The 21,996-nt window shown below is 36.6% G+C and overlaps 1 protein-coding gene across 2 annotated transcripts in view; it reads right to left on the bottom strand.

The window, feature by feature from the left end:
• The window catches only part of LOC149807231 (WD repeat-containing protein 36-like), a 75,182-nt gene that overhangs the window by 7,969 nt on the left and 45,217 nt on the right, over positions 1-21,996 (bottom strand). For both annotated transcript variants that reach the window (XM_089963810.1, XM_089963804.1), the window contains exons 13-18: positions 14,286-14,394; positions 13,183-13,262; positions 9,934-10,145; positions 8,773-8,921; positions 6,547-6,663; positions 5,533-5,617 (exon numbers count right to left, since the gene is read on the bottom strand). In XM_089963810.1, the coding sequence (XP_089819936.1) occupies positions 5,533-5,617; positions 6,547-6,663; positions 8,773-8,921; positions 9,934-10,145; positions 13,183-13,262; positions 14,286-14,394 (752 nt within the window). The remainder of the gene's footprint in view (positions 1-5,532; positions 5,618-6,546; positions 6,664-8,772; positions 8,922-9,933; positions 10,146-13,182; positions 13,263-14,285; positions 14,395-21,996) is intronic.

Consider the following 21,996-nt stretch of genomic DNA (forward strand, 5'->3'; position numbering starts at 1 on the left):
GTCAGTATTCTTTGAAAAAAAATAACTTACAATAAAAGACTCCAGTTTATGTCAAATACATAACCAATCACATTAACATTAAAAAAATAAATTAGTGGACCAAAATATGTAAGATCAAACTTTGACCACTGTCACTCTTTAAGAGGCAATATGATTGGATCCTCCATACAAGGCACACAACCTTTACCGCTGCCACTCTTTACATGATAATATGAATGATCCTTAAAAGAAGAGCATCCAATGTTTTACCATTTTCACTCTTAAAGAGCAATATGACTGGATCCTGAGAAGAAGGGTGAACTTCTCCCCTAATGCAACTTGAAACGGTATGAACACAATTATTGTGAGGCAAATCTCTGTAGCATTTTGGAACAAAGGTGTCACCTTACTGAAGAAAAGGTTCCCAGGTGAATAAATCTCATGAGCGGAATAAACCATGTACTATTAGGAATAGTGCCTGGTAATTGATTAGGAAGCCACCAGCAATCCAATGAAATTCATCTCTTGTCTCTGAATCATAGTGTGTAAGTAGAAACTGAAGAAAGCTGACTGTGCATGCCAGCCAGCTGACTCTATAATGTCTTGAAACATTGTGTTCAAAAGTAAGACTTGTCAAAACCACTTGAATTCCATTACCTTCATTCAGAATGTGGCGCACATTATCCCGAGAAAGCACAGAATATGCTTATGGAATAACTCATTCTGGCAAAAGGTCAGTACTTGACAAGTTACATTTAGCTTTCTTGCTATAGCAGACATTTAGAACCACAGTCAGAACCTTGCAACTCTAGATGGATCAATTCAGGAGTCTACATTCTGACAATCTGTAGATGTCAACTGGCTCTTGGAGATAAAACCAACTTGCATCATCAGGACAAATGAAACATCCTATCTAAACTGGAGGTTGTATGGGCGCACTGACAAGTCATGCACTTAGCTCACCCTGCACTTTGACACTTGGACAATCATGTTTTGCATGACAGTAACTTCAGTGTTGCTAAAAACGGGTTGACCTGAGGTGAAATAAACAATTTCAAAACAAAAGAAAGGTTCCACTGGGAAGCAAGGTGTGTAAGTGAGGCCAGGACAAGTCAAATTTGGACAACAGGTGAGACAGATCCTTGTTGTGACTGTATCTTCTGTACCTGTCTGAATGTGTCAGAAACCATGGAGCTGTAACCTGAGATAGTGACTGGGGCTAATATCCTTACCTCCAAGAGGACAAACAAGAAGTTAGCCTGCTGATGATAAGTTTATATGAATGGGGTGATGGCACTGACACCAGCTGACAAAAATGCACCACATTCCCTTGTGAAACCTTTAAAGTGGATGACCTTTTGACTGTCATATCATCTCCATAATAAAAGAGCTGAACTCAATTCCATGCAAAGTTCCCCTTGTCTAGACACAAATGAGTGTTGAGAAATCTGGGGCTCACTGTTATCATCCTGGAATCATATATCATGAGATAGATGTGATGAAGTGGAAATGGTGACCACTCAGGATTTGTTCAATTTGAACAGAAACCATCAGGACCTTTGGGAAGCAGTTTGTGTTTCCTATTTGTCACATAGAAGTCTATCATCAGATGGTTTAAAAAAGCACAAAGTTGATGAAAGACAGATAGGAGGAGAGACCACTGTGTGTGAAATAGTTGGTCTATCCTTGACAGGGAGTTGACCAGGACCTAGAGCCTGCCTAGAATATGATGGACCTGCAACGAGATATCCAACTCTCATATAACAAACAGATCTGGTGATTCCGTTCACTGCTATCTGCGGCTGTAATTCATAATTAGGTACCTGACATTATCTAGATGACCTTTCTGTGAAGCAGATCATTCCAAGCACAGGAATCAAAGAGAAGAGCCTTGATCACCTCCTTTTCTAGTGTCCACTTGCCACTGATTGTCATTATGCAGGCAGTGAGCCCCCACAAGCATGACAAACTGGTGACTGTACAGATCATAACTTTCTATGAGCTTTCAGTGGTATTCTTGTTTCTGACCACTCCCTATGCTTGCTACGGGCATAGGAACTGTCAGATTTCAGCCAGGATCATTATCTGATAACCTAAGCAACTCGTGTAGGAAGTGTCAGATTTTGATGTGGACAATTTTCTGATGACCTAAGGAGCTGGTGTAGGAAGTGTCAGATTTCAGCCAGGACCATTATTTGATGACCTAAGCAACTGGTGTAGGAAGTGCCAGATTCTGATGTGGACCATTTTCTGATGACCTAAGGAGCTGGTGCAGGAAGTGTCGGATTTCAGCCAGGACCATTATCTGATGACCTAAGTGGCAACAAATAGGTACCATAAGAGGACCATCTGCAATGGGTGCATTATGAGGAAGTCAAGATAAGTCCACTGCTGCATTGTGAAGGTTGTGGAATTGAAAAAAGTCCTTGCACTGAGAGATTTCTTGACAGGGACGGGCTCTGACAAACTGAAAATCTACCTAATGAACTTCAGGGAAGCTGAATAAATTGAGATGTATAAAAAAATGCCATAAATAGAATGACAAAATGCTGAGATGAGACAATTATGATTGATTTGTCTATGTTTATTAGAAACTCTAAACAGTGAAGAAACGTGAGAGGGTGAATCATCATCCAGATATGTCAATGTTAATGTCAAGGATTGATTTCTAGAAGGAGGCAACGACAGTTTTGGAGAAGGCCCAATGTCTGATACTTACATCATTAGGGCATGAAACCTGTACACCATCCTTCAATAATCAATATGAAGTTATGTTCAAAGTTATGAAAATAAGCATCTGTAAAGTGAAGACTGATTGCATATTCATCTCATTTCAATGAAAGCCATACCGATAATGTATCTCCATCTTGAAACAGGTATTGCTAGAAACTAGGTGTCCTCTCTTCTTGCCTGGAATTTCTGCAAAATTGAGAACTGTTTGCCTAATGGTAAAAAAACTGCAACAGTCCTTATGAGGCATGTTTCTCATTTTCTTTTGCTAACAAGTGTCCCTTCTTGGAAACGGTGAATGACAAAGCCCAAAGGTGGAAGGGGCAAGCAATGAGAACTGCAGGGGTAACTCCTGTATCACCTGCTTTCTGATGTCATCAATATGGCCTCTAAAAGGCAAAGAGTGCTGTGGCACCACATCATCCTTCTAAGTAGGAATGGTTGTAAAAAAGCATCACCTTTCCTTGAATCCAAACTGCACTGCAAGAGGCCATTAGGGCACTGGCCACTAAATAATGTACTACTCTGTTAACAACATTGGTTATGCATCGTAAGTCTTCATTTGCTGACCCAAATGATAAAAAGCGAGGAATTGGCACATCAACTGACATGCTCTTGCTTCCTACTGCCAGAATTCTTAAAAATGCCATGGTTGTCCATCCTGCATGTACAAAATCATTCACTGCTATCTCTATTAACACTTTCCCAGCTCCATTAATCTGATATACTTCATAACTTTAAAAATCATTATCATCAGCCAGTATTTGCCAAACAAAATCATCATTTTACGATAAACCACTTGGGGAAACAACGATTTTGGGTGTACTAGGCAGATCATGTTTTAAACACACATTTGTAAAACAACCTTGGCACTGGGTTCAAATTACAACAGACTGCTTGTTCCAAAGTCCAATGTGCCAATCAAATTTAGTTTAACAACCATTCATGTGAAGCTGAAGAAGCCTGATGTAGTAAACAGTTACCTACCTGAAAAAAAGACAGATGTAATGACAAATGCACTGATACCTCTTCCAGCAGGGTGACTTACATCTCAAAAAGCACCTTAAGAGTTAACAGGTAAATAAAAATTGTATATTGCAAACAGAACAGCTATTATCTGCAAATTTACAGATGTTCTCATGCATAATTGCTATCCAAGTGTGAAAATTCATACAAATTACGCATGATTCATACAACTGCATGCCCTGATCATGAGTCCAGCAGACAATTACAAAGGTCCTTTTAAAGTACATTCAGTACACCTCCTTTTGCAAGGACCCCACTCACTACATATGTTCACAAGTGCAGATTTTCCAATGGAATCAAAGCTGCTAAAACTCACACACTGCTCAAATCAAACAAGCTCTCAAAAACAATCTCTTCTCTGAACAAGTGGTGGATAGGATCACTCAAGCTAGAAGGCCCAACACTCCAAAAGTTGACAAAGGCAGGTGGCGAGTCTTCTTTCGATGGTTTGAACAAAAGCATATAAACTCTTTAAAAGTGTCATGATTTAGTTTCTGGCTATTCAAAGAAAGACATCTAGCACCCATCGTCATCAAGGGCTAATGTCCCATGATGTCAGACACATTCAGGCATTAAAAAGAGCAGACATGGTCAAACACGGACTTTCCAACCTTCTGGTGACTTTGATTTCTCCAGGCCGAAATATCTATCTCTCAGTCCTAAATGGAACATACATAGGTTCTAACACCGATGAACAAGCAAACCATTTACATGAGCTCAAAATAGATCATATTTCATATAAAATTCAGTTCCTAGTCACCCTAGATATGGTAGGCAGAATAAGCAAGCTCTCTTTCTGTCCACCTGAATTATCTACATTTCTGTCAAGAAGGCTTGGATCTTCTGTGCTTTCATACCCTGTCATATTAAAAATATGCTTTAATAAAATAGAAAATGCATAAAATGCAAAACACAGATATTACTATAGCTACAATAAATGTATTTATAAAGTTAAAGAATATGTAAAAAAAATTCTTATCTTGTTTCATTCAAACAAAAATTGAAAGGACTAAAACATATGATGACGATGTGACATAAAGTGCATTTGTATTTCATGATGTGTAAGTCGATATCAATTGTCTGTAAGTGTAAATTCTGTTTTGTTTTGTTGAGTTTAATGCCACTTTTCAGCAAATAATTGGCTATACATGGTGGCCAGCATATTTGGCAGAAGAACCCAGATGGAAACCATACTTTATGAAGCTACTGTTAAGCTTTCTCACATGCCCATGTTGGTCGAGTCAAGACTCCAAACTCACACTAAGGTGAGATGTATAAGTGATTAGCATACGTGAGTACCTTAGGGTACTCAGCGACCTAGGGTAACCCAGTTAACATTAAGAATAAAAAATCTGATCTACAATTATCATACTAAAGGCCCTGAAAATTTAGAGGCAGCTTGAAACACACATAAAAAAATTCAAAGTTATTAATAAATGCATTTGTGTTTGATGTCATCTGCATTCTCCATTTTCTTCACAATGCATTCTGCATTTGAGTCCTTTCTGCTTTCATTACACTGGTAATATTGCCCATTTCATTACATTGGATATACTGACAATTTTGATTGTACAAGTAATATTGCTCTTTTTCATTACACCTGGAATACTGCCTAACTTTATTACAATGATAATATTGCTCATTTCACTACATTAATAATATTGCCCATTTCAGGGTCTGTAAGACATTTATTTCATTTGGGTACGAAGTTTGGCTTCTAGTCAAGTGCAGTATGAAATATATCTGACTTTAAAGTCTTGAATATGTAACTAGACTGAAGACGGAAAGTCAACTTACAGTTGCAGTCTTTTTCTGACTCACAAAGAAGCTTTCCTAGCTTGGATAGAGGCTGCAAGCTTCCAGACAGTATGTGAGAACCAGCCTGAAATTATAATGCATTACAATTTGAAACTTGTTACAAACAAAATAATATATAGGGAACAAATAACAGCTACAATTAGAAATGGATTTTAAAAATCCTGACATGATGATAAATCTGTGAATTTACTCTGATAATAATCAAGGTTGTTTGCAAATTACCCATGGGTTCAGGGATGTGAATGGCCTTATGTACCCATCTACATCTCATAAGGGACAACTAATGGAGTCCAACTTTTTGACCTGGTGATGTTTTTTGACCTCCATGATGTTGTACATGCTGAAAGAAGTCTTAGACTTTTAAAAGAGTGAGACTTATATAAAACTTTGGACTTTGTATTTTAAAGTATTAATAATTTTTTAACATATATTTTATCATTGTTTTGTATGATTTTCCGGACAGACCTAAACTTACTAAGCACTATATAGCCTGGACCATGCTGATGTGCTGTTAAGCCACACACATACAGTTACAAATATGGACATGTTATCTAATGCATGAAGCAACTACAAAATATTATACGGTGATTTTGAAGAAAACTCTTCATTACCAAGAATTTCATAATGTCTACTGATCTGTGCACTTGTACCATGAATACCTGCATATAAATCATTATCCAACTGCACAGACTGCATAATGAACCTGCAAATCTGGCTCTATGCAGTTTATAAGGCCAAATTTTTCAAGTAACACAGACCCTGATCTGCCAACACATTATGTAAAGGCAAATCTGGGTCAAAGTTGTTTGCAACTGGAACAGACTTGTACATAAGTATACACATACACTATCATTTGCAATAATTAAATGTTTAATAAATTAATTTTAATACAATAGGTTCAAAATGTAAATATGTTAAAGTGAAATAAATGAAGAAACAAAAACCTGTAGATATGCCTCCCAGAAATATTTTGGATAATGTTGGCTTCTTTACCTTGTTTCCAGTAGATGCCTCCTCAATGGCAAACTTTGGCTCAAGTCCTGGGATGGTAGGTAAAAAGAAGGGTGCCGATTTTGGTACTTTTGGTGGCTCTTTTGGCTTGTTACGTCTCTGTAAACAAAATCCAATATATATATATAATATATACATACATACAAACAATAAAAATAGCTGCCAACCCCTGAGTATAAAAATATTGACTGCATGTGACAAAAATACTGATTTTCATGAACAAATACTGATTTTTTAAATTTTAATGCATATGTAACTATTTACAACATATACAACCATCAGTAAAGTAGGACAGTGCTTTACATAATTATTTAATGTCAAAGATGCATGTGTTGCATGCTTGTACCTTCTGGACTGGCACCTTGTTCCATTCGGTTGCCCATTTAGAAGGTGCAAGAGTACAACACACTCAGACACAGGCTGTTTATATGAGCCTTTTCCACACCTTGTTTATTTTCTCCAATCATTATCGATTCCAATGTAACAACTTTCACTGATGATCTCAATTCTGTGTGATTTTCTTACTAAACTGTTTCCATTCTAGCATACAAGTAATACTTTGTGATGGTGATTTTACTGTCTTGAAAACAGTTGCAAAATAAATTGCAAGCAACACTAGAAACTGAAAGGGGAAGGTTCATTTCTAAAAGAAATGTCATAAACCTAATTTTGATCAAATTACATCAAGGTTCTCTTTAGTATTTATATATGTCGTAAGTTCAGGCTGAGCTGTGTATGATGAAGCAGCAAGCTGATGTTTATTAGCTTTTTCATGCTCTTGTATTTCATGGGTGCCTCAATGCCCAATAGCGAACTCACATTATACAATTTGCAAAACATTAAGTTTTCTCCTTTACTAGATGGTTTCACAAATCTAAACAAGACAGCACAATTGTCCTTCCAGTTGTTTTCTTGTCTTTCCTAGAGAAAATTCTGAATATTCTGCTTTCCTATTCAACATGATTAGAAGCAGAATACTACAGTGATATAGGGTAACTGTTTGCGAAATCCAATATAGCAGATAAAGACAGGCATGGTAGCCTCTATTTCGAATGAACCAATCATATTTTAGAACTGTATTCCTACATACATGTGATACATTTCTGTTCGAAACTGAAAATTCCAAGGAAACTTGGCAGTTTTGGATAGATGGATGGATGGATGGATGGGGATGGATGGATGGATGGATGTGTGCATGTAACCCCCCACCCATGCATATACCCTGCAGAAATTCACAAACTGTGTAACAAATATTTAGTATACCCCATTTCGTAAACACCGTGTTCATACCCCTCAAAAAGCCCAACAAAGTCTCACATGAATCAACAACATGTACTAAAAGCCACATCACAATGTACACAGAAGTGTGCAAATGGGTTGTATCTATAACACAGGCAACAATTCACAAATGGATTAATCAAGACTGGAATACTTCAGTGAAATGGAAACTTCATCAGCAGGAGTCCAATGACAATGGTGGTGATGAAGAAGATAATGATGATATAAAATATAAAAGCTGATTTTTAAATAGGTCATGCAAAAAGTGAGTATATTACAGATTCTCTCTATATTTACTCTTTCTATTCAGTATCAAAATTTGTTTCAGTTGTTGTCCGACAGACAAGAGTTAGCTATAATGCCAGACAGGCAGGTGCCAGACAGCTATGTTGCCAGACAGGCAGGAGTTAGCTATGTTGACAGATAGGCTGGAGCTAGACAGCTTTGTTGCCAGATAGGCAAGAAACCAGACAGCTATGTTGCCAGACAGGCAGGAACCAGATGGCTATGTTGCCAGACAGGCAGGAACCAGACACTATGTTGCCAGACAGGCAGAAGCCAGACAGTTAGGAACCAGATAGCTATGATGCCAGACAGGCAGGAACCAGACAGCTATGTTGCCAGACAGGCAGAAGCCAGACAGTTAGGAACCAGATAGCTATGATGCCAGACAGGCAGGAACCAGACAGCTATGTTGCCAGACAGGCAGAAGCCAGACAGTTAGGAACCAGATAGCTATGATGCCAGACAGGCAGAAGCCAGACAGTTAGGAACCAGATAGCTATGATGCCAGACAGGCAGGAGTCAGCTCTGTTGCCAGACAGGCAGGAGCTGGACAGCTAATACAAAAATTGTTATGCTTCAATTTGTGAAGCAAGTATCTCAACCCTTGAGAAAAAAGTTATTTTACATTTATCTTTAGCAATTTACCTTAATGATATCCAGGTTTAGCAGATTTTGCCATCGTGAACTAGGCAAAAGAGATAGGGTGACAAGCTCATCTGAGATCTGCTCTGGAGATTTAAATTCAGCTGCAAAATAATCTTCTTCTTCTTTCTTACTCTCTGCTTCATCATCAACTAAATAAAGAAATTAGTTTACCCCAATGAACAACAGTGAACCGTCTTACTTACTTGTAAAAATCTGATAAGACAATGCACTTAAAATTGGCAAAGATACATGTGCTTAAGTAGCAATATACCTGCTAAATTAAGATGATTTAAAATGTTTCCTTACTTTTTGCATTTAATTTCTACACATGCGCTTATTTTTGCTAAAAATGAAAAGAACTTCATGGATGCTTTTTTTAATACACGCTTAATTTCACACATGATCTAGATTTTTAAATTCTTCTTCCAACCACTTCTGTCCATTCTAATACTTCTGTGAGGGTAATAATACTGACAAGTTCAATACTGATATTTACAGCAGTAGAATCATTGATACAGTTGACAAACACACAACACTGACATGTCATGATTCCTCATGTAATCATGTATATTTTTAATGATGACATGTCACAATGCCTCATTTAATACTGTGACACAGTTTACTTTTAATGTTTGACATGTCACAATGCCTCATTTAATATTGTGAAACAGTATACTTTTAACGTATGATATGTCATCATGCCTCATGTAATACTATGACACAGTATACTTTTGATGTCTGACATGTCACAAAGCCTCATCTAATATTGTGACACAGTATACTTTTAATGTTTGAATTAATTTTATAAAGTACTGTTAATTCACTATTTTTTTGGGACTAAAACATGGATTTTCTAAGGTAACAGTGACTGGTGCTCAGGCCAGCCTTTTGATTAAAAAAAGCTATTAATAATTACAACTGGAAATTAATTTGTATGAAGTACGTTACAAAATGTTGCAATTGTTAGTTCATTATTTTATATGATCTTTTTTCTTTCTTATGAAAGGCCCATATTAGAATAAGGGATAGTTTCAGCCCCTGAAGACTCCTGGAAAATAGCTATAAAATATCCTCAATTTGAGCAAACTAACACAGAGAATTGGATCTAGAGTGTAAGCTTAGCAGTACCAGCTATTGTAATCTCAACATAACATCACCTACCAATGTTGGCAATCCTGCTGGTTGTTGGAAGTGCTATTATTTGTGGGCTGAAGTCCTCAGGAAGGGAATGCAGAGGTATATGGGAGTACAGGGTCATGTTGGACCACAGGTACACCCCCACATCATCTATATGGGTTGTCACCAGGAAATCCCCAGTGGGGGATAAACTAAGGGAGGTAACTGCAGCATCCACAAGGAAACAATCAATAAGCCTAGAAAGAAAAATGCAAATTATGTGTCTATTGTAGCGATTGGAAACAAATGTTGAAGCAGATTTTCATTTTTAAAATAGGATTCATTAAAAATGCACACCATAAATTAGACTAATGACTAAACAAAAGTATATTTTGGGGGTAGTTCATATATATTTCATAGCCCAACATTAGACCTTGCATCCCAATGACTTGTAGTACCGAAGAACTATTATGTCCAAAATGTTCTTTCTGTTCATTCATGTTCATCACTGGATGAAGCAAAAATAAGAATATTTTAAAATAATACATGCATCCCAAAAACTCAAAATATTGCAACTTTCATGTTAATCACAATCAGTGTGCTGAGAAACTCCCCAAATGAAAAGGAAGAGGGATGAATTAGCCCCCAAATTGTATACTTTACTCCCCATTGTTTTTGTTTCTTTTACTTTCACAGCATGGACTTAATAAAATAACAAGCTTTTATTCTCCTTATTTTAAAAGTTAATGGAAACAGTGACAGTGGTAAAGATAGTTCAAAGGAAAGTCCCACTGTGACATCTGAATTGAATGATTGGAAAACCCTCTAAAAGAAAAATAATGAAATCAGTTCAACCCTGAACGTGATTACTGAACAACACCCAACCCCATGTTCTAAAAATTCAAATACAAAAAAATATATAACAAAATAATGAAAATATAACATTTCACATATTATCCAGGCCTAATCATAACTCATGGAATTCAAAAATAAAGTAATTGGTGAAATTAGTGACAGTTTTATGTGTTATTCAAAATGTATTCCCATAACTTGACAGATGAAGCGATCTCTCATTTCTAGCAACATGTTAATCATAGCAGGATGGTTTAAAAGGAATATAAATGCATTTAGATATTTATATAGTAAAAAAAAAATGATCATTCTGGAAAAATCCTGTATAAACTTAACTAATAGTAGTGAATACATCACAAAGACTCAACAATTTGCACTGGAGGTGGGGGAGGGACCCTATAAATGAGGAACTTCAGTTGGAGAATCAATGTCTGTAGATAGTCTAACAGGGGACATGACTTTTGTAAACATGGACGTAGAATGCTGGAAATTCAATTCTTATTAAATCAATATGAAAGTGGAGTAACTCTGGCTGAAATACAGAACTCCTTAGTAAAGTTATATTGTGGAAAGCAAAGTAATGACGACAGGCAATTATTAAACCATAACTCTTTTAAATTATATTTTGGAACACTTGAATTTAAGCTCTCTCTAGGTATCACTATTACAAAATTGTATGCCAAATCTGTGTTAAAATGGTAACAAGCATTGTAAAGTTATTCTCTGGAACCAATGTCAGGAGTATGTCAATCACAGGTTGTAACACCCATAATAAAAAAAAAACTATCATGGCATATATGAAATCAAAATCACTTAATCCCTCCTCAATCTGAAGCCAATGCCACATTTGGATGAAGTCCCAAACATTTGGTGAAATAGTCAAGTAGAAATAAAAGTCAGGACAATGTGCAATCATGGGCCCGTAACTCTCAAATGAAACTACCCCCACCCCAATATTTAAGACTACAAGACAATATTCATGCATCAGAATATGTTGAATGGTTCTCAAACTATGCCCATTACAAGATCCCATGCGAATGTATCAAGTTGACTGTCAAGGACATTAACCCTATCCAAAATGGAGTTGACATAAAACACAAAAGGTACATCTAAGGGCTTGAGACAACAAACGCACTGAACTGGATCAGAATATGTTGAATGGCTCCTGCAATGTGTTGGTTACAAGACTTAGTCATAGCAGATGTGTAATACTGATGGGAAAATTTCATTAACTCCGTGAGAATTGGATGTGAAGTGATGAAAACCTTTAAAAAGTACATCTACATGTAATATGCAATTCATCTACCAAATGGCATCCAATTAAGTGCAAGGTTATAGTTCCGTGCTGGTTACAAGCAACATCTCAAATGAAGATTTGAAGCTAATTATCATAGGCTTTACTTCTATATCCAAAATGGTGTTGATTACACAAATTCTAAAGAAGGCACAAAACTACAATACAATCTATACACCAAACTGCATCAACAGATGCTGAATGATTCCTAAGTTATGCTAATTATAATTATCTGCTGTAGTAGAGATTTAAGGTTGTTGGGAAAAGGGCAATAACTCAATCACAATTTGACCTGAAAAGTCAAAACCTGTAAAAGACGGATCAATATGTAATTGACAAATTACCTACCAAATGGCATTTTATTATGTGTAAGAGTTGCAGAGCTATGCCAGTAACAAGAAATGTCGAGAGACAGATCAAAAGTTGGACTGACAGACAGATGAATATAGTTCTTATATTTGTTTACAGTTTTATGGGTTTAGCGTAATTTTTTAGCACATGATCAGCTAGCTATACATGGTGGCCAGTATATCTGGTGGAAGAACAGCAAAAGACCTCAAGAAGTTACAAGCAAGTTTTCTCCCATAAAAATGCTGGCAGAGCTGAGACTTGAACCCCTGCAGACAGAAGTGACATGTGACTGGATTGTAAAGGTGAGTGCCTTTGATCACTAGGACACTTGGGACCTCGTTAACATGTGGACAGAAAAGGGGTGTGTGTGTGTGTGATTTGGATTTTTAATGTAGCTTTACCAATTTTCCAGTCATATTGCTACAATGTCTTCAGCATGGCAATTTATAGTGATGTCTAGCAATGAGGCACAGACATGTAACATCATGTTCCTATCCAGTCACATTATCCTGTCACCAAGCCAACCAGTCCTAACACTAACCTCTTAATGCTAAGTGCAAAGGAAGGCAGCTGCTAGTACCATTTTTATAAGTCTTTGGTAAGACATGGCCTGGGTTCGCGCCTGCAACCTCCTGCATTCGAGACTGATGCTCTAACCACTTAGGCCACTGGAGCAGTCGGACAGAAAAGGTGATTAATAAAGGGCTCCTGCATCTCAATGATGAGCCTTATGTATTTAGAACACCAATTATTTAATAACAATCCTTCTTCACTATTTTATACCCTGCTTTCCTCACCTTCCAGTAGGCAGATCCCATGTTCTAACTGTACTGTCCATGCCAGAGGTGACCAACCAGCGGGCATCCGGGCTAAAAGACTGAAAATAAGTGTAAAGAATAGCATTTTGTAACATTCCTACATGTGAATGACCATGTTTTTCATTGCAGAATGATGGGAAATATCTTTGTTTCATCACATCATCACTGTCGCTTCATATGTCCTACCGTGATCACACTGCACACAAACTGGTTCACCCGATTTTCATCCCCACATTCACTCACAATAATTAAGATAAATATTAACTGCATGCAACACATTTACATTGTAAAACATGCAGCAGTTGAAGTTAGTGCCTGCAACAGGATGTTTTGTACCAACAGATCTATCTGTGTACATATTCTAGAATCTGGTTTCTAGTTGACAAAAATGGAAGTAATTGCATTTCTTTTTTAATTGAATTTTCTCATTATTTTTTATGACAGGGAAATCTTGAACACAGACTCCTCGGAAGACTGATAGACTCCTCTATTCAATGAACACTGATATAGACTCCTCTATTCTATGAACACTGATATAGACTGCTCTATTCTGTGAATACTGATGTCGACTCCTTTATTCATTGGACACCGATATAGACTTCTCTATTTATGAATACTGATAGACTCCTCTATTCATTGAACACTGATAGACTCCTCTATTCAGTGAATGCTTGATATAGACTCCTCTATTCTATGAACAATGATATAGACTAATCTATTCACTGAACACTTGATATAGACTCCTCTATTCTACGAACACTGATATAGACTCCTCAATTCATTGAACACTGATATAGACTACTCTCTTCTTTGAAGACTTATACAGACTCCTCTATTCTTTGAAGACTTATATAGATTCCTCTATTCTTTGAAGACTTATATAGACTCCTCTATTCTTTGAAGACTTATGTAGACTCCTCTATTCTGCCACAACCAGATGATTGCTAAATCATGTGTTGATTGTTTCTAATTTGATCATATGTCTATATTTTACATTTTCACACCATTCAATTGATGGCTTTTAACTGATTGACAGCAATTCTATCGTTAAAACACATTCCTGTAACCATCACAGGTCATACCATGTCAGTGATGCTGCTGTCATGTCCCACAAATGTCCTGACCACTCTCCTGGTGTCAATGTCCACAATGAGGATCTGGAAGTTATCAAGGGCAACTGCTAACATAGAGCTGAAAAAAGAAAAGATAAATATACATCCTGGAAAGCATATTGTAAAATCAGATTGTTCAGTTAAACTGAATTAAATTTTAGAAGCATGTAATTTAATGTAAACACTCTGATTGAAGGTAGAACCAGTGTATCCCCCAGGGGTGTAAAATTGAGGGTTAAAAAATAAACCTTGGTGTCAGAACTGGGGGTCAAATAAAAAATGTGGGGGTCAAAAATGTACTGACAGATTTTTATATGACTCATACTTTTTCAGCCTGAAATAGAATATTTCAACTTGCACAACATACTCTCTTTCTCTCTAAACATACAAATAAATCAACATTCACAATTAACACACAAATGCATTGTCCATTCAAAGAATAATTTTATTAGATCATTTTTCTTTTCAAGTCGTACTTTTAACAGTCTCCTTATAATCAATATGAAGCAATATTATAGCCCATCAAAATACAAATAAGCCAATACAAAAAGCCAAATAAATCTTTTTAACAAAATAGCAGTCAAATTACTGCCTTTCATAAAATGTGTACTATCATTGGTTTCATTGTACTTCATCCTAGAACATAATTATTCAAATATCAAGGAGGATAATGATTAGTCTTCTTTCTAATAAGTTACACTTGAACTTTAAGATCTATCTTTTATTGCAGCAAAGTTAAAAACCAACAAATTCTGCAATGACCCACTGACTTTGTAATCCAAATAACGCATTTGTCTCTGCAAGTTTACTGATTTCTTTGTTGTGAAAGAATGTCTTGGGTTATGTGTTCTCCAGATATCTTGTGGCGAATGAGGGCAGATTTTCTAAAATTCTAAAACCCTATCAAGAAAGGATTATTCACTTTTGCAGTCTCATGTGATCATAAGTCACACCGGTAATCCTAATGTATGAATACCGTATTCCAGTCAAGGGCATTATTTTCTCCATTTTTCATTAAAGTTTGATCCACAGTTATTCTTTTATGTTCTGCTTCTTTCACTTTTTTCGCTAAAGATTTTTAGTGCACGGCATTTTAATCTGGAGATCACTTTCTAGTGCAATATGCACTGAGATTAAACATCTAGATGACAGCTTGCTGAGCTGGATGGAAATCGCATGAGAGCTTGTGAGATTAGGGGAAGCTACTCCGTCATAACATTGCCTATGCTAGTCTGGTTCATTGTTTTTTAATGTTCCCTGCATTGCACTCTGCTATACGAATAGAGGAGCGCAAGGCAAGGAACAAACAAAGCGGGGAACCTGTCAATGCATATGCTCAAAATATATATGATGCCATCCATCGTCCAATGCATTGGGTATTAAATAAATCCTGATCACATTATGAAAATCCTTTGTGTCAAAAAAAAACCGCATGGCAACAAAATGTGTGCATCAATTTTCACCAGCGTGCGTCCCCGACGCACAAATGTGCGTAAAGGGAAACAGTGGGTGGTACTCAACAAATTTAATAGACAATCAATTTTGTGAGACTGGAATTCCACAATTCAGGGGGTGATGATACCCAAGGCGGTCATTTGAAACACAGAATTCTGTAGTAATACTGATTTTTTTTTTTACTTTAACCGAGGGCAAATTTGATACTCCAAAAGGTGGAAAGAAGGATGGTTTCTGAGCATACAAGATATCATTTGGTGGTATATTCAATAACCAATTTGGTTCATCTGAGATAAAGTGATGTTTTGTTTGCCCCAACATCGAGCTTCTGATGGAAAAACCCTTAATACTACCAGACAGAGTCTAAGTCCCTGGATGTGTTGTATCAGATCAGGCATACAAGACTTACAAACAATTCTGTACACAAAATGTCAGTTTTTGTAAAACTCTGTTTCAGCTTATCTGTACTTTATGTTCAAGAGCATCCATACTCTTTGTTCACAATACTCCTTTCAATAGCCTCCATACTCTTTGTTCACAATACTCCTTTCAGTAGCATCCATACTTTGTTCACAATACTCATTTCAAAAGCATTCATACTTTGTTCACAATACTCATTTCAAAAGCATCCATACTTTGTTCACAATAACTCATTTCAAAAGCGTTCATACTTTGTTCATAATACTCCCTTCAACAGCATTTATACTCTTTGTTCACAACACTCCTTTCAATAGCATCCATATTCATTGTTCACAATACTCCTTTCAGTAGCATCCATATTCTTTGTTACACTCCTTTCAAAAGCATTCATACTCTTTGATCACAATACTCCTTTCAATAGCATCCATACTCTTTGTTCACAACACTCCTTTCAACAGCATCCATACTCTTTGTTCATGATACTCCTTTCAAAAGTATGCATACTCTTTGTTCACATTACAGCTCTGAATATCACCCATACTCTTTGTTCACAACTTCTTTCAATAGCATCCATACTCTTTGTTCACAATACTGCTTTGAATACAGTTCACAATAATTTTAATTTTGATGTTGAATAGGGTGATTAAAAATATGCTGTCCTGAGGTACACTGAACTCCTGAAGATAGCTTCTAGCTACCCTGATTTCCTGAAGAAGGCTTCAATCTACCCTGATTTCCGGAAGATAGCTTCTAACTATGCTGATTTCCTGAAGATAGCTTGAGGTATACTGATATACAAAGAATAACTCTGATGTACACCGATCTCCCATTCATAGAATTCAGAAAGGGTGATGTTTCCCTCATATCTGAACCTTCTACTAATCCAAAAAATTGGTGATAAAGTTAGGTGGATGAGCCCTTAGCCCAAGGCTGAACAAGTCATTCACTGCTGCCATATTTTCATGTGATGACGTAAGCTCCAAATTGAAAACAATGGCAGCTATATCTTAATTCATTATGAATGCTTCTTTAATAAATGCTTAAAATCTGACAAGATGGTCTATTGTGCTTCTCTGGCATCTGAATTCACAACAAATGTCTCAGGTGTATTGTGCTTCTCTGGCATCTGAATTCACAACAAATGTCTCAGGTCTATTGTGCTTCTTTGGCATCTGAATTCACAACAAATGTCTCAGGTCTATTGTGCTTCTTTGGCATCTGAATTAAAACTAATATCTGATAGTAGTTTGTTGGATTGGAGATACTAGGTTTGTCTTATCATCTATCATCCAGATGTGGCCTGTTAATAGGGGACAATTGGTGGAAGGGTCAGTTTGGTCCTTTCCAGGCTGTGAACTGGTATTGCCATTACTTCTCAACTAGACTGCAGAAATGGCCAGTTTCCTAAGTTTTGTTGAAAATGTTAGTAGTGTACCAAGAGCTTTTTGGGTAAGTGTTTCAAATAATCAGGGTAGATATCAACTGGTCATGACATGAAGTGTCGATCAAGAGAGCTTTGTAACTTTCTGAGAGTGAAAGGTTTATTGTAATCTTCAACATCAGCAGATTTAGAGGAAAATTTTCTTTCAGGTTTATTCAAGGATTTCTGATGAGTTTTAAGTCGAATCATTGTTCTCATTATGCAATTACAGTCCAATATTCACTAGGTTTTTTCATCGGATGAATGTTGTTGAGAATCTGGCAATTAATTTTACATACATTTAGTATGATCACATTAGTGCATGACTCCAAAAGGGATGAGGGTGGGGGCCTATAACCAAAAAGAATTAAAATTGACCTGATGTATTTTCTCCAACAAGGAATTTCTATTAGCAATACCATGTCTTTATTAAAACTCTTAAAATAGCAATGTAATAGAGCGATATGTCAATTTACAGTTACAATGACTGATACATAAAGCAAGATAAGGCATGTCTACACTCAATTTATCTGACATGTCTTCACCAAACCAATACCTTTCTTGGGGAAACAAGTATTTCATTGCCTGGTTGATACACTTGAGTGACCACTCTAAACAGTAAGTAACCAATGATTCATTCAGAAAGACCTGGCCAAACTTCCATTAACTCTGGAGAAAAGGTGACTGTTTAATATGACTTTTGCAGAAATTTTGTATAAGGAAATGGAAATTGAGACCAGGTGACTGCCATGGCAGAGTTGACAGCACTTGAATCACACATCTATGTTAATGTGAAATGGGAATGGCCATTGAGGCCAGGTGACTGTCAGAGCAAGTCTGACTGCATTTGAATCACATGTCTATGTTAATGTGAAATGGGAATGGCCATTGAGGCCAGGTGACTGTCAGAGCAAGTCTGACTGCATTTGAATCACATGTCTATGTTAATGTGAAATGGGAATGGCCATTGAGACCAGGTGACTGTCAGAGCAGGTCTGACTGCATTTGAATCACATGTCTATGTTAGTGTGAAATGGGAATGGCCATTGAGGCCAGGTGACTGTCAGAGCAAGTCTGACTGCATTTGAATCACATGTCTATGTTAATGTGAAATGGGAATGGCCATTGAGGCCAGGTGACTGTCAGAGCAAGTCTGACTGCATTTGAATCACATGTCTATGTTAGTGTGAAATGGGAATGGCCATTGAGGCCAGGTGACTGTCAGAGCAAGTCTGACTGCATTTGAATCACATGTCTATGTTAATGTGAAATGGGAATGGCCATTGAGGCCAGGTGACTGTCAGAGCAAGTCTGACTGCATTTGAATCACATGTCTATGTTAATGTGAAATGGGAATGGCCATTGAGGCCAGGTGACTGTCAGAGCAGGTCTGACTGCATTTGAATCACATGTCTATGTTAGTGTGAAATGGGAATGGCCATTGAGGCCAGGTGACTGTCAGAGCAAGTCTGACTGCATTTGAATCACATGTCTATGTTAATGTGAAATGGGAATGGCCATTGAGGCCAGGTGACTGTCAGAGCAAGTCTGACTGCATTTGAATCACATGTCTATGTTAGTGTGAAATGGGAATGGCCATTGAGGCCAGGTGACTGTCAGAGCAAGTCTGACTGCATTTGAATCACATGTCTATGTTAATGTGAAATGGGAATGGCCATTGAGGCCAGGTGACTGTCAGAGCAAGTCTGACTGCATTTGAATCACATGTCTATGTTAATGTGAAATGGGAATGGCCATTGAGACCAGGTGACTGTCAGAGCAGGTCTGACTGCATTTGAATCACATGTCTATGTTAGTGTGAAATGGGAATGGCCATTGAGACCAGGTGACTGTCGTCGAAGGTCTGACTGCATTTGAATCACATGTCTATGTTAATGTGAAATGGGAATGGTCATTGAGACCAGGTGACTGTCATCGAAGGTCTGACTGCATTTGAATCACATGTCTATGTTAGTGTGAAATGGGAATGGCCATTGAGACCAGGTGACTGTCGTCGAAGGTCTGACTGCATTTGAATCACACGTCTATGTTAATGTGAAATGGGAATGGTCATTGAGACCAGGTGACTGTCATGGCAGGTTTGACTGCACTTGAATCACATGTCTATACTAATTTGTATTCCTATAATTTCTTATCTAAAAATCAATCAGTCTGATGAAATTCTATAACTGCCAAATGGCTTTAACAACATTTCTGATCTGTAGTACTGGGAAATAGATAAATGGAATCTAATTTATATAGTCCATTAGATTTTAGAAAATCATTTTACCAGATCAATGACATAGCTATACTTCAGAAATATGGAATATACAGATGTTCAAATTTAATTTTGTAGCCCATATTTCAACAGTAGATCCCAAAACATTGATTTTTAATGATGTTTCAGGTGAGCTAATCCATTTAACTGCTCAAGTTCCCCAAGGGTCAATTTTAGGACCACTTTTATTTTTACTGTTTATCTATGACCTCTACCAGGTATCAGGCAAAGACTGATACACTGCAAAATTTTCAAGTAATTTCATTTGAAATGAAGCAAACTCAAAAGTTACTCTTGAACACCCATTCAAATGTACAGCTTAAATGGATCCATCAAGTTGACTTCGCAGTCAAACTCAACCACAGTATAGCAGAAAATGAAATTAGATGTTCTGGAGAAACTGGTAATCAATGTAATTGGTGCAATAGTTCTGTTACTGAAGACAGCGATATGCATTTAAGAAAACATAAATGGATTCAGAATCTCAGTTATTATAGATGTCAGTAAATTTTATTACAGAAAGATGGACAAAATGTAAGTTGTCAATTTGTAATTTATGGACCATTCAATATAAAAATAATGTAATGTGTTTCGGCTCTTAAAAAACATAACAAGAAAAAAGGTAAAGACAACAAGCTTTGTAAAATTTAACAAATAATTTATTTCCCTAGAAAAACAAGGCAAAATGAGAAAAAGAACTTATGGTTCTATGAATCAAATCCAAAAATATTCCAAGAATAATCCAAGAATTAAAAAATATAAGTCCTAGTAATAAAAAGTCCTAATAAAACTGTGTTCGAACTCTATTAAATCCAAAATGGAAGGTGATGACATATGCTGTTGTCAGCATCATACTGATGTGTCAGCAGTTCTTTGTTGAATCACAGAAAATAATATTCCATTGTTTGAATTCTGTGTAAATTTTGATAACTGTCCTTGTCCAAGAATTTTTTTTAGAGCACAAATATTTCCAGGGAAAAATAATCTCTTGGAATCCAAATAATTGGAAGAAAAATAAAATAATCAGCCCAAAAACTGGTCACAACAAAATACATTTTAACTTCTCAAGTGTTAAGGCATTAATGACTATTATTTCTCAAAACATCATTAATAAATCTAACTACAACACAAAACAGATGCCCGGATGTGGGTCAATCCTCTGGAAAAACCCAACTGATACATGTTTTTTGTCAAGTACTCCAAGTATGGCCTCGATTTCACTTTATGAATCTTACTCTGAGAAAGAATTAAAAAATAAAAATACAAAAAAGTTGTTTACCACAACCTTACATGTTCTGAATCAAGGTCAGGAACTAGGTCAGCATTAGATACAAAGTTTCTATTATTAGTTGTTTACTACTGAATTAAATTTCTGGACAATGTCAAATCCAGTAAATAAAATTACATTACAATAACATGTAATAGAAAGAAAAAAATTAAAACTAACAAACAATTGAATTAAATATAAATTAAATCAAATCAAATAGACATAACAGTAATTATACACCAGTTTGGTCTTTTTCTATCCTTTCATCCATCTATTTATTCAGTTAGTTAGCACGTTTATTTTGCTTTTTTTTATTTGTCTGAAAGGCAAACTTGACTTGCAGATGACAAGTCATCCCTTACAGAAAGATTTAATTACACAGTGCACCCCACCTAACTGAAAGGACAAAGAGAAATTGGCTTTTTAAATACATCCCCTGAAAAAAGTGGATGTGGCTGTTGACTTTATATATATACACACATACATATATACACACACACACACACAAACACAGCAAGCTAGTTGTTGTTGTAGGGTTTAACGCCATTTTCCAGCACACAATAGGCTATACATGGCAGCCAGTATTAATGGTGAAGGAAGAACCCAGGAAAACCACGGAAAGAACCACCGACCCATGAGAAGCTACTGGCAAGCTTTCTCACATACCCACATTAGCCGAATCTGAGATTCAAACCCATGCAGACAGAGGTGAGATGGCAGTGATCCGTAACAGAGAGCGCTTTAGACCACTCGGGGCCCCCACAGCAAGCTAGAACATTGGTGTAACTCATTTGAAAATAAAGTTCAACTGAATGCCTTCAAGTAAAACATTTTTCTTTGC

This window comes from Sinohyriopsis cumingii, chromosome 1 (genome assembly GCF_028554795.1).
Source record: "Sinohyriopsis cumingii isolate HCF-2022 chromosome 1, ASM2855479v2, whole genome shotgun sequence".
Classification (NCBI taxonomy): Eukaryota; Metazoa; Mollusca; class Bivalvia; order Unionida; family Unionidae; genus Sinohyriopsis; species Sinohyriopsis cumingii.